Source organism: Halichoerus grypus, chromosome 8, assembly GCF_964656455.1.
Source record: "Halichoerus grypus chromosome 8, mHalGry1.hap1.1, whole genome shotgun sequence".
NCBI lineage: Eukaryota > Metazoa > Chordata > Mammalia > Carnivora > Phocidae > Halichoerus > Halichoerus grypus.
The window spans coordinates 104,509,956-104,527,364 of NC_135719.1; the positions used below are offsets into that span (position 1 = coordinate 104,509,956).

At 37.4% G+C, this 17,409-nt stretch overlaps 1 protein-coding gene across 2 annotated transcripts in view; it reads right to left on the bottom strand.

The window, feature by feature from the left end:
* Positions 1-2,784: 2,784 nt before the first annotated feature.
* L2HGDH (L-2-hydroxyglutarate dehydrogenase) overlaps positions 2,785-17,409 on the bottom strand; it is a 41,169-nt gene continuing 26,544 nt past the window's right edge. Inside the window, exons 7-10 of one of the 2 annotated variants that reach the window (XM_036110810.2) lie at positions 16,137-16,304; positions 15,056-15,213; positions 13,613-13,744; positions 2,785-3,192 (exon numbers count right to left, since the gene is read on the bottom strand). In XM_036110810.2, coding sequence (XP_035966703.1) covers positions 2,997-3,192; positions 13,613-13,744; positions 15,056-15,213; positions 16,137-16,304 — 654 coding nt within the window. In that variant the 3' untranslated portion in view covers positions 2,785-2,996. Of the gene's footprint in view, positions 3,193-6,683; positions 7,255-13,612; positions 13,745-15,055; positions 15,214-16,136; positions 16,305-17,409 lie in introns of those variants that run through there. The other variant, XM_078053653.1, reaches the window with a different exon arrangement.

Here is a 17,409-nt window from a genome sequence, read left to right on the forward strand (position 1 = left end):
AAAAGGGAAGTATTGTGGGTGCCTGGGTGGCTCAGTGGGTTAAGCGTCTGCCTCTGGCTCAGGTCATATTCCCAGGCTCCTGGAACAGAGCCCTGCATTGGGCTCTATGCTCAGCATGGAGCCTGTTTTTCCCTTTCCCTCTCCCTCTGCCCCACCCCCTGCTCTTTCTCTCTCTCTCAAATAAATAAATAAATAAATAAATAAAATCTTTTAAATTAAAAAAATGGAGGTATTAAACACATACAATACTCGATCATAAATTTGAGTTAAAATTAATATGCTATATTTATTTGATAAATAGTAATTTTGTCCTTTTAGAATTTAGAATGGCTTTTGAAAGATAACTTGAATAATCTAAGCACATCTCAAATTTTAAAAGGCATAGAAAATTGTACCACTAATATTCTCCCACTGAAAAGCATTTTCAAGGACTTACTCAACATTTCTCCCATTTACTCTCTCCTACTTCCTCAATTTATTTAAAGCTACAAGTGCTGCCTGTCAGAAGCAAACCAAAGCAATGCCACAGGAAGCAATAAATGTCATTGTCACTCACTTTCATGGTTTGTTGCTGTAGCTAACTCTGGTCCTGTTACAGTCCACCTGCTGAAATGAAGTTGGAGCAGGCTCTCAGATCATTTGCCCTATAACCCTTATGGGAGGCTCATGCCCAGAAACCAAGCCCTGTAAGAGATAGCATACCAGAATGTCTTCCTAAGAGAAACTATAATTATTTATGAAACTCCAATTTGATTTATTGCCCCCCCACCTCCCGCAAAGCATTGTGTGTTTATATGTTACATTATATATTCTGCTATGGAACAGCAACAATGTTCCCTGGTGCTCTGGGGTATGAAGATGACACTGAGGTCAGCCAGATATTGCCACCATTACCAAATTGAAAGCCATTTTTGTAAGTGGGAAAGTGCTCCACTTTTTACCTAAAATATAAACCTCATTTTTATATTATACCCAAATATAGTTTTTTCATTTTTTTAAAGATTGGCTTCTATTTAAAGCCATGATAGTTCATGTTTCACATACAAAACATTTACTTGAATCAGAGTTTTTATGAAACTAAAAATTATATTCACAACACCAAGGCTCATTAAAATATTTTAATATTAATTTACATTTTTCTTCTCTCAGAAGTACACAAAACTTTTAAATATCATATCAGTATTACACAACAAAACCCGATTGATATAAAGTGTTTTACAAACAGAATAACCTCCACATTCAAAACACTTTCAATAATTTTTTTCACTTGTATTTTTTGGGGGCATAATATAGACCCAAATGGAGTAAGGGTTGCTTTAATTAGAATAGTTATTTTTGTAATTTCAACCTTTCACAGCTTAGTATATATGCAATCTCGCTGTTCATGAAACAGAGAATTGTAAAATTTTCCATCTCTTAATAGTCTTGTAATGGAACAGAAAAGTATCCTGTGTGTCACATTTCTTGGAGGAATCAGTTGTTATGAAGTACCATTAGGGCTGGTTTCTGAATGCTTTCAAAATGCTCATCCCAAGTGTCAAATAACTGCCTCGTCTATACCTGGGATGTGCTACTTCTTGAACACGAGCTGGTGATACAGCCTTTCAGATTAATGGTTGAGGTAGCTCAAACAATGTAATCACCGAGGCTTGAAGTGAAAAGGAAGAAAACAGAAGTTTTTCCTATCAGTCAAAATGTACATCCTTACTCATCTATCACACAGATTTGGAGAGATAAGAGGAAAGAATGAACAGTGGAAGATTAATCCTGAGAGAGCATATATATGAAGGAATGAATGAAAATGTCTCATCTAAATGATGGTTCTGTAATAAAAGTTTCCGCAATGAGTAGGCTGCCATAAATTCATTTATATTTCTATTTTCCAACTTTCTGAACTGCAAGAATCATTTCAACAGAGACCACACACATATATACAGTATACAGTATTGGCACTGGGCCACAATTTAAAATACTCATGAAGTACACATGAATGTAAGGCACTTTTGCGGTTTACAAAAGTGAATGCCTCAAAGTTAGGTATTTCCCCCAAATGAAGAAATATCCTCATAAAAGTTCATAGGATCCCTGAAAACCAAGTAGGCATGAATAATTAGTGATCTTGGCCAACGTTTGAGAAACTTGGTGTGACTGAAAAACAGAGATCTAGAGGTAAATAATTTTTAAAATTACAGAGTTCTGTATACCAGTGTCAGGATTCTAAAACTGCTCTCATAAAAAACCTATCAGTTCTAAGTTTTTTTAGTTTCTCAACGACAAAAGACTATAAAGAGTAGGCAAGAACCACTCATGGTGTACTGCTTTAGTGGTAACCCCACACTAAGTCAGTTATAAAAAGACTGGGAATAATAAAGGCTTTATGTTTCATTTGCGAAGTTATTTCTTACAAATATTATAGCTAATATAGGATCTTATTCAAACTACTTAAAAATGTGAAATTTCATATATTTTCTTTAAATCAAGAATTTTAAATTCCCAAATACAAATACCGTTGCTCCAAATAATGTGAGTTTTCCTATGACTAATTAAAATTAAAAGCAGGTTTACAACCTACAATATACTATATTTTCTTATTTAGGAGAGAAAAAAAAAGCTTAGATATCATAAAGCCAAAAGGTTAAGGGAATAATCAATTTTCTGTGCCATCAGTTAAGGGAATAATCAATTTTTTGTGCATTCGTTCCCAGAAATTCTAGAAGAGCCAAATCTCTAGATCATGGTTGGTGAGGAGAGGTCAATAACAAAGTCAGGGATTCAGGACAGATATAACTGTACCTTGCTTCTCTATTCACAAGGTAAAAGAGCATGGACTTTAAAAAATTATTATTTCTATGTTACAGCATTCTAACAATTCAGTTGTTACCTAAATGAGATACCTAAAAATGAGATTTTCAAATCATTTTCCTTAAAGGATGCAATTAGTATATTCTTGTTGCTGAATGTGGAAATTAAAATGCATACCTAGCTCCTTACATTATTTACAATTTAAATCTTTGTTGTACTTCATCTGCAATCATTCCAGAAATTGCAAGAGAAGAAGTAGCAGCAGGGGAAGGTGCATTTCTCACATGAAGAATGCGATTTCCAATAACCCCAACTCCTCCATCAAATACAAAATCTTCTACCAGATTTCCATCCCTATCCAGGGCTTGGGCTCTTACTCCAGCTGGACCTCTGCAAAAGCAAGAGTGGAAGTCAACTGACTGGAAGAGGTAGGACACTTTACAAATCAGTGGTTTCAAAGTATTCTTAAATCAATAGTCTTTATTCTTCTAAATGCACAATTATGCAGAAACCCAATAGGTTTGTGTTTAGCCAAAGGCTATCAGTTTGTAGCCTGTCAAATATATCCTTAGCCTAGAGTATAATGCCTGTCACATAACAGTGTCAATAAATGCTACCAAAGAATACACAAATATTTACTTATAAATATGTTTTTTCCCTAAGTAGCAGATAAATCCACAATTAGAACAGATGACTTAATTTGGATTTATAAGATGAATTTATTATAAAATCAGTCAATGGGAATAAGTCTCTTCTAATACAAAGCAATAAAAATAGAAGTTATGTATGTCAGTTGCATTCCTAAATATCCACTATAGAATTCTATTTATTTTGCATTTTGTTTTGATTGTAAATTAAAATTGATGGAGAGCAATATCTGCAAATGGCAGCAAGTTATTTTTTGCAGTTTGTTTTTATTTTCAACAGTTTATCAGGATAACCTTCGATTAAACAGAGATGATAGGAAAAGCACAAAAATGAATTAACTTGGCAGCATGTTAATTCGGTAAGAGCCTTTACGAATGAAAGTTCTGGCTTTTATAACACTTGGGTTCACAAATTAGTTTTTTTTAAGATAATAGTTAAAATTCACAGATGAAATCTGAATAAAATATTTTTTGAATCCAAAAGTACCTCCCTTATACAAGACCAAGCAAGGCTGTGTCATATATTGGATTTGTGTGCCATGCGGTGGCCGCAAACGCCCAGTTCCTAAGGGTGAGACATAGGGCAAGCCTGTCCACCATGGCGTTAACCGGCTGAAGTTTGCCCGAGGCCTTCCGTCTGTTGCAGAAGAGCGAGCTAGATGCCACTGTGCAGCTCTGAGAGTCCTGAATTCTTACTGGGTTGGCGAAGAGTCCATGTACAAATTCTTCGAGGTTATCCTCATCGATCCATTCCATAAAGCTATCGGAAGAAATCCTGACACCCACTGCATCACCAAACCACAAGCACAGGGAGACGTGAGGGCTGACACCTGCAGGCCTCAAGAGCCAAGAGCTGTGGCCTTAGAAAGGGTCCCAAGTTCCAGCACACTATGAGTGGTTCTTGCTGTGCGGCACGGAGAAGATGTGATACTCTCCAGCTCCACCATTACTGCTTATAATATTTGTAAAATTCTTACCTAATAAACAATTAGGACAGTCATGTCTGCTTAAACTGTTCTTTGTCTGTTAAAATTAGTTGTCTGCAGATTATTCCATGAATGCATTGTCAAAATTATGAAAGTTAAAGTGCAATAATGTTTGAAGACTATTAAGTGATAGTGTATTTTGTTTCTGATACACACTTTTGTCTTTGCTTTATCTTCTTAGGGAGTTTATATGCCAGTGTTTAAAATGCTGTTTGGTATAATAGGTGTAAAATAAATTCTGTAGAAGTGGAATGCAGAAGCTAGCCATGTCATTTGTTGGTGCATGTAATGATACCTACACTTCATTGGAATGATGTAACGCTCTGCTGGTTTACTCTCAAATGGCTGTTTTTAGAGGTTTGGTAAGAACAAGCTTTTTAAAACTTGGAAATGTGAAGAACATCCTAATCTTTTATCATGATCACATGCAGAATAATAAAGCTAACTAGGGCCCACATTTTGAGGTTAAATCCAATATTCTATTTATATAACTGCTGCTTCTAAAAGAATAGTTTAAAAGAATGCCACCATTTTTAGGAGAATTGAATAAAGCTGTTGTAACAGGGCTCTCTCACAAATGAAAATAAATCCTGCTTAACCTTAAAAAAAAAAAAAAATTACCTCCCTTGGAACTGTTCAGAAAACCGAGTTTGAAAACAGCTGCCTTACGGGTGCCCGGCTGGCTCAGCTGGTAAAGCAGGCAACTCTTGATCTGGAGGTTGTGAGTCCAAGCCCCATGTTGGGCACAGAGCTTACTTAAAATAATAATTAAAAAAAAAAAAGAAAACAGCTGCCTCCAAACACACCACGAAGACTCAAGAAATCAGGCAACAATATTAAACATTTTTAGTGATTCTGGGCCAATGAAGATAAGTACTTGAGGAAGACAGAACACTCTAAGAGCAATGCCCCCTAATGATATTAAGATAATGATAATAGTAACTAATAACTATTATTTACTAAGTGCTTTCTCTGTACTAGGAATTCTAATTCTCACAGCAACTATAAGAGGCTGATACCATTTATATTTAACAGCAAAGAAACAGAGATTAAATAACTTGCCTGAAGTTACACAGCTCTAACTGTTCCTTTGTATAGAGGTAAATAAAAATTACAACAATAAAGGTAAGTAATCTGCCCTAGAGAAGCCTGCAGGGAATCTGGGCAGGGGATTTTTGAGGTGTAATGATTTCCAAGGAAGAATCAGATACAACACTTAGAACACGAAAAGAACCAGACTGAAGCTGAAATTTCTTCCGGTGAGGATACAGATCAGCTGGTACACTATGTTATCAGCTGGCATGGGCTCCATTTCATACATTCTCACGAGATGAGCTTATCTCAGCTCATCAAAGAAGCATTTCTCCCCTCTTCCTGAACAAAGCTGCTGTTGCTCTTAAGAGCATCTCTAGGAGTTTTCTTGTCTGGCACCTTTTATCTGGCAGAAGGCCAGCATGTAGGGGACACACAGTGGCATGACCAGCCATTGATGTTGAGTGATCAAAATAAAACTTTCCTCTCTTACAGAGGCTTAGTTAGTACATTCCCTTGACTTCCCCTTCTTAGCAAATGTAAGTCAATACTGATTAACAGCAATTACAAATATGTCTATACTTAATTTATTTCTTACAAACACCAATTATCTTCCCAGTGTCCCCTCCCGCCCAAGTGTTCAAAGTGTAATCCAAAGTGTAAAAAACAATATACAATATTGTTTTTCTAAGGACCTCACTTTAGCTCAAACTAAAGTTAACTACTTAACATGAAATGTTTACAAAATTCTTCGTGTTCCCTCTTTAGCACTTAATGCAACTTCAGGGTTTTTCTTTGCATGATTATATATATAGGCATTCCCCCACAGAATACCTCATCTTGACATGAGCATTATAACTTGAAATTTCAGGTAAGATGAACCATAACTTTCTTAAGGGCCAACATCTTTTTTTTTTTTTTTTTGATTTTATTTATTTATTTGGCAGAGAGAGAGAACACAAGTAGGCAGAGCAGTAGGCAGAGGGAGAGGGAGAAGCAGGCTCCCCGCCAAGCAGGGAGCCCGACGCGGGGCTCGATCCCAGGACCTTGGGATCATGACCTGAGCCAAAGGCAGACGCTTAACCAACTGAGCCACCCAGGTGCCCCAAGGGCCAACATCTTATACAACACCCCCACTTCACCCTCATGTCTAGATTTGTGCTTTAATCATAGTAAGTACTCAATAAGGTTAGAAACTTAATTTTTTGACTTCTAATTCTTTTTTTAAGTAGGCACTATAACCAGCGTGGAGCCCAATGTGGGTCCCGAACCCAGGACCTGAGCTGAGATCAAAAGTCGGATGCTTAAATAAGCCACCCAAGTGCCCCTTAACTTCTAATTCTTTAAAAATCTATTTTAATAGCTGAAAGAACAAGCTAGCAAATATAATATTTGTGAATTCAGCTACATTGACCTGTTTAGTGCTATTGTAGCTATATATAGCTAAATTGAATGGGAATGTAAATTCTAAACCCTTATATATGTCTAGAAACAAAAGGTGACTATGTAACTAATGGCATTCCTTCATCTGAAGAGTGCTGTCTTTATTGCTTTATTGTTTTGTGGCAGGCATTATCCTGTGAGTTGGAAAAGAGCTATGAAAGTCTACAATTGACATCTTTGACCAGTTCCAAATAGGACAATTTAGTATTTTATAAAACTCACCATGGGATCTACTGTTCATCTAAAAATAGAAGTTCACATGAGCATATTATATAGGGAAAGTAAACTAGTTCATCTTAATTTCCAAACATGAAGCAGGGGCATTTTTGTTACTAATCTTCACCCTAAAAGGATTGATAAGAGAACATGGTTTTTTTATGCCCAGTTTTTGAATTTTGTTGAGAACCTGATTTGGGGATTAGAACTTTTTGAGCCTTTGTATGTATATATTTTCTGAGGGCTTGAATAACACAAGCATTCTGTAATGGGAGTTGTGGAGTCCTATACATATTCAATCAAGTGTTTTAATTGTGTTATTCAAATCTTCTAATATTTTACCTGCTTGATCTATCTTCTATCAACAGGTCTTAAAATCACCCACAACTGTAGATTTGTTGATTTCTACTTGCAGTTATGTCCATTTTTATTCTCTGTATTTCGTATCTCTGTTATTATATGCAACAAGTTTATACTGACCTTCTTTATTGCTAGTAATTTTTGCCTTAAAGTGTATTTTATCTAAAATGACTAGTACTCATTCTTCTCCATCTTCTTCTTCTTTTAAGATTTTATTTATTGGGACGCCTGGGTGGCACAGTTGGTTAAACGTCTGCCTTCGGCTCAGGTCATGATCCCAGGGTCCTGGGATCGACCCTCATCTGGCTCCCTGCTCAGCGGACAGGCTGCTTCTCCCTCTGCCCGCTGCTCCCCCTGCTTGTACTGTCTCTCTCTGACAAGTAAATAAATCTTTTTTAAAAAAGATTTTATTTATTTATTTGAGAGGGAGAGAGAGAGAGAATATAAGCGGTGGGGGGTGGGGGGAGCAGAGGAAGAGGGAGAGAAAGAATCCCAAGCCGACTCCACACTGAGCATGGAGCCCAACGTGGGGCTGGATCTCATGGCCCTGAGATCATGACCTGAGCCAAAACCAAGAGCTGGACACTCAATCAACTGAGCCACCCAGGTGCTCCTACCTCATCTTTCTTCTAATAAGCAATTTGCCTAGCACACAGATGAATTTTTTTAATCCAACATGGCAATTTCTGTCTTAACTACTAAGCACACTTATATTTATTGTAATCACTGATATGTTTGATTTCTACCATATTATTTTATGCTATTTAACCTGATTTTTCTGGGTTTTTCTCACCTCCTTTCTTGACTTAATTGAGTTTTCTTTTTTTTTTTTTTTTAAGATTCATTTATTTTAGAGAGCGAGTGTGAGTGTGAGCAGTGGGGAGGGGCAGAGGGACAGGGTAGAGAGAATCCCAAGCAGACTCTGCTCTGAGCATGGGGCCAGACCCAGGGTTTGACCTTACCACCCTCAGATCATGACCTGAGCCTAAACCAAGAGTCAGATGCTGAACCAACTGTACTACCCAGGCGCCCCTTGAGTTTTTACATTCTTTTTTCCTCCTGTACTAATTTGGAAGTTATATAATCTGTTTCCATTCTTGTATTTTGTTTTATTTATTCAGATGGGATTCACCGTACATCCTGTGAATTTTATGTCTTTTTTGTCAATCCTAGGCAATTCTTAAATACTCCTCTTCAAAGTATTGTCTCTTCTCAATTTCTCTGGAAATCCTATGAAATACATAGTCTGGAATCTTCTCATTTTCTTCTCCATGTCTTTTAATTTCTACATCATGCACCTTTATCTTGCAATGTCATTCTCTAATTATTCAGATTTACCTTTCAACTTATTTATTTTCTCTTAAGGTAGGTCTAACCAACTATCTAACTTAGTCATTTGAGTTTTAAAATTTAAGAACTATATTCTTCATTTATAGAAATTCTGATTAGTTGGTTTCCAAATTTGCCCAGATTTTTGGGGGGAGGGAGTCTTATTCTTTTTCATGTTTTCAAGTTACTGGGTTATTTTATGGTTTCTAATATTACTATTATCCATTTAAATTCACTGGGTTACTTTATGGTCTAACATTACTATTAACCAAAGTTATTAGAGGTCTAATTCTGGTATTTATTTTATCTGCTTATTTCTCACTTACGGTGCTTTATAACTTTTGATGGCAAGGTCCTGTTCAGAACAGCAGGATTTTATCTAGGAGAATTCTAGAGGGGTTGGGTTGAAGTTATGTCCCTCCATAGAGGTTTTACATTTGCTTCTATCTGGTGCTCCAGGGGTATTACCATCCTCAAAGAACTTTTGTTTTTAATGGAAATTTTTAAACACATACAAAAGTAAAATGAATGGCATAATGAACTGCAATCTATATATTACCTAACTTCAACAATAATCAACACACAGCTAATCTTGTTTCATCTACATCTCCACTCACTATCCACCTTTTTTCAACTGAATTATTTTAAACCAAATACCAGATAGCGTATCATTTCACTTCATTTCTTTTAAAAGGATTCTTAAAAATAATAATTCAAAACTAGTAACTGTTTTGTATCAACAATATTCAGTCTGTGGTCAAATTACCCTGTCTCTCTAATTTGTTTAAACTGAGAAAGGGAGAAATGGTTAGTTTGAAGAAGGATCCAAACAAGTCTAGACCTACTTTTTTTTTTTTTTTTAAAGTAATCTCTACACCCAACGTGAGGTTGGAACTCATGACCTGACCAAGAGTCTCATGTTCTATAAACTGAACCAGCCAGGCACTCCTGGATCTACTTTTTAAGTTAATTTCTCAGCTTAAGGTTCCTAGATCAAGATGGTAGTATAAATTCAAACTCTAAGCACTTGTGAGGGCAGGCCCAAGCTTCTAGATTTTTAGGAGATTCCACCCACCGCCCCCCCCCCCCAACACACACACTCCCTCTACCCCCAAGACCAGGACAGACAAAATTTTCCTTAACACTTCCTGGTGCCAAGAGGATTTTTTTTTTTTTTTCTAGATTTTCTCTTCACTGAAGGTATAGCCCTTCAAGAGCCCCTGGCTTTACACAGGGGTCTCAGTTCCAAGTTTTTACCTATTATAGACAGGCCTCCTTCCCAGCATTTGAGCAGCAATTAAAATATAAGTCCCTAATGTTTTATACCTTGCTTTACGTGGTGGATACATGAGCTTATACAACCACCAAAATCTACTGAGCACTTAAGATCTGCATATTTTATTGTATGTAAATCATGTATCAAATAAAAATAAAGCTCAGTTATATTTGCATGAAAATCAGCAAATCTACCCCCCTCCCACCCAGAATATCAGTACCAATTCTTCTTAGTACACAGGTTTTCAATTTTCTCTTTGTTTTTGCTCCTGGGATGCTCCTTACTTTGTTGCATTCACAACTATAATGTATTTCAAGGGATTTTTATATTTTCTCCTGACTCTTGAGTATTTCGTAGTGCGAGGGTTGCCAAATTCTCTAGACTCATTGTTCTCAACCAAGGGAGATTTTGCCCCCTAGAGGACATTTGGCAGTGTCTGGAGACATTTTTGGTTGTAACTCGTAGAGTAGTGGGTAAAGTCCAGAGATGCTGCTAAACATTCCATAATGAACTGGACAGTCTCCCACAACAAAGAATTATGTGGACCAAAATTTCAATAGTGCCAAGACTGGGAAACCTTGATCTAGATCACCTTAATTGTAGGAATGTTTGGCTTTCACCTTTGCCTTTCACAATGACATAGTATAGTCTTTAGCTATCACTCACCATGAAAACATCTTGCCTGAAAACTCACTCTAAAATTCCCCAAATAAGACATTTTTTAAAATGAAATGTGGGAAAAAGAGGGGATCCTGGCATATGTGTCTTCATCTTTTCCACTCTTACAGTACTAACAGATAAAAACTGTTAAATTACCATGTCAAAATTAATCACAGAACAAATGAAAGGACTTCAGAGTTAAAATTAAGAACCTTAGAAATCATCACTTAACAATGAGAAATGTATTTGACAGATTATACCTAGTACACGTATTTGACAGATTATAACTTTACATTCCAATCCAATGTTCGCCAATAAATTATTGCCCCAAATGCTCTGGCTAAGCAGTAAGAAGTCAAGCTGGAAGCCCTTCGGTGGCAATTTAAGGACACTATCTTAAGCTAAATATCCCACTGAAAGTGCAGCTTCAGTTCTCTTTGACTATCTAAAACTGCTTAATATGCTTCTGCCTCAATATTAATGATAGAGCATTTATGGTTTTACTACACTGAGGGGCAAGACAGGCAGGACTTGAGCTTCAAAATGTGGGAAAGTCTAGTGATCTTATTTTATTATTATTATTTAATATTGCAGGCATATAAAGAGGTACAGAGAATAACATAATAAACACCTTTTTTTTTACTAAACAGCTGAAGAAATAAAGCTCATACATATGACAGAAGCCATCTATGTAACTCTGACCCCATCCCCTTCTCTCCCCAGAGGTGACCACTCTCCCGAATTAGGTGCTTATTACTCCCATGCTTGTTACTATTTTCACAGGACATATACAATCCATAAACTATATATGAAGTGGTATCAAACATATTTTCTACAACTTCCCTTTTGCTATTGATAATTTCCTTCTTTTAATAGCTACAGGAATCAAGGGAAGGAGTATATGAAATTGCTGAATGTGTTCAGCTTCTCTGTCTCCAAAGAGAAACCCTCTGATTAGGTTGAATTTGTCCCTAAATGTACCTGTCTACAGTGCTGTGTGCCCTTTTCTGCTACATGCTAATGAATCTGGAAAATGAAATTCACACCCTTACACCCAGAGACAGGAATACTCACCAAAACCCAGTTCTACCATATAAAATCCACTGGTCTAAAGAGTTTTCACTTCTATTAAAGTGTGGTAATAGAATATGGGTAGTGAATTCACTGCAACTGTTCATATACAGAATTCACTATGTCCACCTATTGTGGGCTTTTTGTTTTTGTTTTTTTAAAAATTTTACTTAGGGGTGCCTAAGATGGTTAAGCGTCTGCCTATGGCTCAGGTCATGATCCCAGGGTCCTGGGATCGAGCCCCACATTGGGCTCCTGGCTCAGCGGGGAGCCTGCTTCTCCCTCTCCCTCTGCCTCTCTCCCTGCTCATACTCTCTCTCTCTATCTCTGTGTCTCAAATGAATAAATGAAATCTTTTAAAAAAATTTATCTGTTTATTTGAGAGAGAGAGAGAGATTAAGAAAATGAGTGGGAGGAGGGGCAGAGGGAGAAGCAGACTCCCTGTTGAGCAGGGAGCCCGATGTGGGGCTCAATCCCAGGACTCTGGGATCATGATCTGAGCTGAAGACAGATGCTTAACTGACTGAGCCACCCAGATGCCCCCACCTATTGTGTTTTTTAAGGAATATTAATAGCAATAACAGATACCAGATTTGACCAATCTATTTTCAGATATAAAACATAAGGAGTCTGCTAAAGCAGACCACTGAAAACACAGAAGCCTTTATTTATAGGTGAGTGAAAGAAAAGAAAGCCTAGATATTTTTATCCCTTCCATTTCAGGAGGTGAGTAGAAGGACTGAGAGAGATAAGAGTAAAAACATTAGCTGGGTTTTAATAGTTCTTCTAAGGATTCAAAGAGGCTGGGCTGAGAATGATACCTTACAGTCAGATTTAGACCATGACACTCAGTTCCCCTAAGGGAGACAGCTGACATGATTATTGCTCTCTTTCCAGGCACGTTCAGCAGCTGTTACTGAGAAGACAGACACTCAGTACCCTAGAGATTCATGGAGGGATGGATTCATGGACGGAGAGTACTTCAAAGTACATTGCTGATTAGGCCTAACAATAGCTTGGTCAGGGAAAATGGTGAACACCCTAAAATATCACCAAAGAGAAAAAGAAAATAGGCTTGAGTGATATTTAGGACAATATACAGCTCAAGTCCAGAGAGCCTTTTATCCTTGAGAAAAGTTATCCTTCCTTTTTAAGTTATCCTTCCTTGGCCTCACATCCCTGGAGCACTAGGACTCAGACTGACTGTTATCACACTACTTCCCACTTCTGGCCTGCAACTACAATCCCTGAGTGGAGTAGGACCCAAGAAAGAACAAAAGAGGAAGAAAGGAAGATGTCATGTATAGAAGTATGTCTAAAAGGTTGTAAAATGCAATCAAAACATAATGTTTTCTGTGTTTCTTACCTAGTCAACATGGTGATCGATGATGTTATACAGAATTAAAATCAAAAGGCTTTGCAATGACAATAGTGAGTAGCCAGGGAGATTAAAAAATTTCAGGCAAGATGTTTTTATCATGAGTGACAGCTAGACATGAAGGTGAAGGTGACATCACAATATAGCTGCAGTGGACATTTGAGTTCAATGCTGTAAGGTAGCCTAGAACATTATAAATGCACCTAGTTCGGGCACTAAGGGCCAGGATGCAGCAAGGCCTGATGCTTGAACTGCAAAGGGAACTCAACAGCTTGCTGGGAAAGAGAGGACACACAAAGATTCAGTGGGCACTCAGACTCTGCAAGTTTGCTTATAAATCACCAAGTCAGAACCACCTCCTAGGGTCACCTAGGTCATGACCATATTTGCAATCCTCACGGTTTTTCCTTACCTCAGTATATCACTGACAGTAATTTCAGGGATAAACTTTTGAAGGTGCTTCACTGTTGCACTGAGAAAACAGGCTTTATACATTTCGTTAACTCCATAGGAAAAATTCTGGAACACCAATTTAATCAAGCCACTGAAAGCAAAAAAAAAAAAAAAAATCTTTATGAGAGAAAGCAATTCTTTATAACTACAAAACATCTTTACAACTATGAGATTTGGGGGGGGTGGCATCACAGAAATATAGGCAAAATCAGAAAAAAAAAACACATATTAAAAGAAAATCAACTTTTGGTCAACATAAGAAGGAAACTTCATCAAAGGAATGAATACCTTCCAAACTTAAATTCCCAGGGAATGCTGGTTTCAAATTGGAATTCTATAAAGCCTGCCAAAAGCAAGGTTTTCTAATGCAAATGTTACACGCTTTCAAAACCATACCTAAAAGGCATTAACAGACCTTTAAATCAGAGCCATTAAGCAAATGGGAGTATCTACTCTATTTTTCTTTAGTCAGCCAGAGGTAAGATACTCCAGATCCTCAAGTGAGACTCTACGGAGCCTGTGTGTACATATATATGCTTTTATAAGCACACATGCTAGGAAGCCCCATCCTAAAATTTCTGTTCCAGAATCAGTAAGGGTGAAACTCGAGTACAGCTTGACAAGCTTTCTAGTGATTTTGATGTGAAACCCTCTACAGCGCAACACTGTTAAAAGGACCAAACAAAATACCTCACTGAGTTATTCTTTACAATAATAAATAATCTGCCATCTAGGTTAACACAATTTATTGTTAGTTTTCCACGAAAGGAAACAACTTTGTTTATCAGCAATTTCTCCAGTGGTGTTCAAAATAATGGTGACTGGCTTGAAACGATCTTATCAATGTAAGGCATCTACTAATTTTGAAAGAACTTTTTTTTTTTCCAAACTCAACTAGATTAGCCAAACAAGATTTGGATTGTCAGATAAGTGTTTGGCTCTTGGTCTTGTTCTTTTTGACCAAGACACTACCCCGGCTCATCAGAATTTTCTTTTTTCTTTCTTTCTTTTTTTTTTAAGATTTTATTTATTTATTTGACAGAGAGATAGAGAGCCAGAGAGCACTAGCAGAGGGAATGGCAGAGGGAGAGGAAGAAGCACCCTCCCCAGTGAGCAGGGAGCCCAATGCAGGCTCGATCCCAGGCCCCTGGGATCATGACCTGAGCCAAAGGCAGACGTTTAACCATCTGAGAAACCTAGGCATCCTAGAATTTTCCCGAAGTAGTTAAAACATTGTTTATTCCACAAAGCTCCTAACCTGGATTAATAAAAAAAATCAATGTACCAATTACAAATATGAGGATTTACCCAATAAATAGAATATCAAGAAAGACAAAATTTCCCACATTAAAAATATAAGCATATAAAATCTTTTTTTTTTTTTTTACATAAATAAAGTTACCTCTTGATAATTACATCCATAACATCTCTGGCACTGAAGTCAAAGGGTTTGTAGCCCTCTCGTTTAAAGGCAAGAACCGCATTAGGCCCTAGCCAAATACTGCCATCCATCCTCGGTGTGAAGTGAACCCCTAGGAAAGGAAACCGGCTATCTGGGACCTACGGATTTAACATGGCAGAGTTATCATTTCATATTGCATTCTATTATACATGCAAACTCTCAACTAGTAATATAAAACACTTTCTTCCGATGCATTTAGGTTGCATTACTTTTGATCTGTTATTCAGATATTCCTTTCTATATTTACACGCTTCTGCCTAGAAATGCCACACAGGAAACAGTGATGCTATTGACACTAATATATACTGTCCCATGTGTTCCTCTTTCTGGATTAAAAAAGAGAGAGAGAACTGTCCTAGTTCAGGTTATTCCCCACTCCCCAGCCCCTCACCCAAAACTAGGAATGTATGTGGCTGGCAAGTAAAATCAGAGCTGCCAGGAAAAAACACTCATTTATAGTATAGGCTTTTAGAAAGTGGAAATGCATTAGGTTGAAGCAGATAAAATGTATGTTTTGGCACCATCAAAAACATTAAATAGCTGAATAGTGGCAATTTCATCTGGTTCAACCTAGTAGTTCCAGAGAGAAGAATAAATTCTTCATGTAAATGGCTCTGTCTATACCATGAAACTACAGAGTGGTCACATCCCCTTTTCTGCACCTATCGATCCTGAACTGAGATCTTTCTCAGCTGGGTATCTGGGCATGCTATAAGGGAAAGTTCTCTTATGTGCTCCTTCCACCAGAGAGGGGGAGGAATTGGGTTCTTCATAGTCCCTCCCATGGTACACTCTGCTTTCTAGAGACATGCACTTGTAGGCACTTAATTACAATTTCATTACCATGACTTCAGAATAAAGATTTACGGATTTAATGACAAGTGAAACAGGTGAAATGCTTGCCCAAAAAGCACTTCAAAATAGCTCTTAACTTCTGACCCAAGTAAAAGTTTTTGTTTCGTTCCCTTTTTGCCCACAGCCATCTGGAGAAGGGTGAGAAGGCAGAAGCATCATTACCTACCGGATAAATATTTCCTTTTACAAGATAGCATTTTTCTGGCTTCAAGAGCAGGTAATCTCCCCGGAATGGTACAATTTGAGGATCAGGATTACAGCCACTCAACTCTGAAATACGGTCCGAGTAAAGTCCTGCACATGTCACAACATACTGACACTGAACTTCCTCTCCCTAGTGCAAAAGAAAACAAACAGTAGCAAGTAGAGAGGAGAAAAATAGGTCAAGGGGGGAAAAGAGATGATAGAAAGGATAGTAAGGGTACAGAAATGGACTTTTTTCTTTTTATTTCTTTTAAAAGAAGAAATTAAGTACAAGTATCAGCAAAATAAGTTCTTCAGCATTTAGGTAGCAGCTAGAAACTTACGGTATTAGCACACAAGAAGATGTCACCTTAAATTTTGCACTTTAGAGGTACAATCATTGACGTTTCAAGGATAGTTAAGTTAGACAAACACACACCCCTATTTTACTAAGAACTACCATGAAACTTAACTATTCGCTGTATTAAGAAGCAAACTTCATTTAAATGGATGGCTCCCACCAATATGGCCTCCTCTGTATTTCAGACAACTTCTGTCATATCTATGAGTAACTACCCTGTTACTCTCAGGTTGCTTCCCACTCAATAATCTTGCTCAAATCCAACCCACCAACCAATTTCTCCTTCCTGATCAATATGTACTTTGTAAATTGAGGCTACTTTTGAAATCTCATCCTTTCTTTTTTTTTTTTTTTTTAAAGATTTTATTTATTTATTTGACAGAGAGAGACAAAGTGAGAGAGGGAACACAAGCAGGGGGAGTGGGAGAGGGAGAAGCAGGCTTCCCGCCGAGCAGAGAGCCCGATATGGGACTTGATCCCAGGACCCTGGGACCATGACCTGAGCCGAAGGCAGTTGCTTAACAACTGAGCCACCCAGGTGCCCTGAAATCTCATCCTTTCAATCCACACTTACTGAGAACACACACTATAGTTAAGGTTTGCTTTAATGACTAGGAGACTACTAATCTTAGGCTGCTATATTTTCCCATAAATTTTATTTTGTGATCATCTGCATATTTTTTGCTCTACCCTGCCAGCATTAGCCAATTTGTCACCCTATTTCCTAAATGATTTCATTTAACCCCAATTCCCTACCACACTCTAATTCCCATCTCTTTAATTCTTACAGATTAAATAAGAAAAATTTAATTAAAAATTAAAACTAGCGCCCCCCCCCTTGCTCCAGGTAATTTCCTGTCCCTAGACTTCTTTCTCATAAAACCTGTTTCTGAAG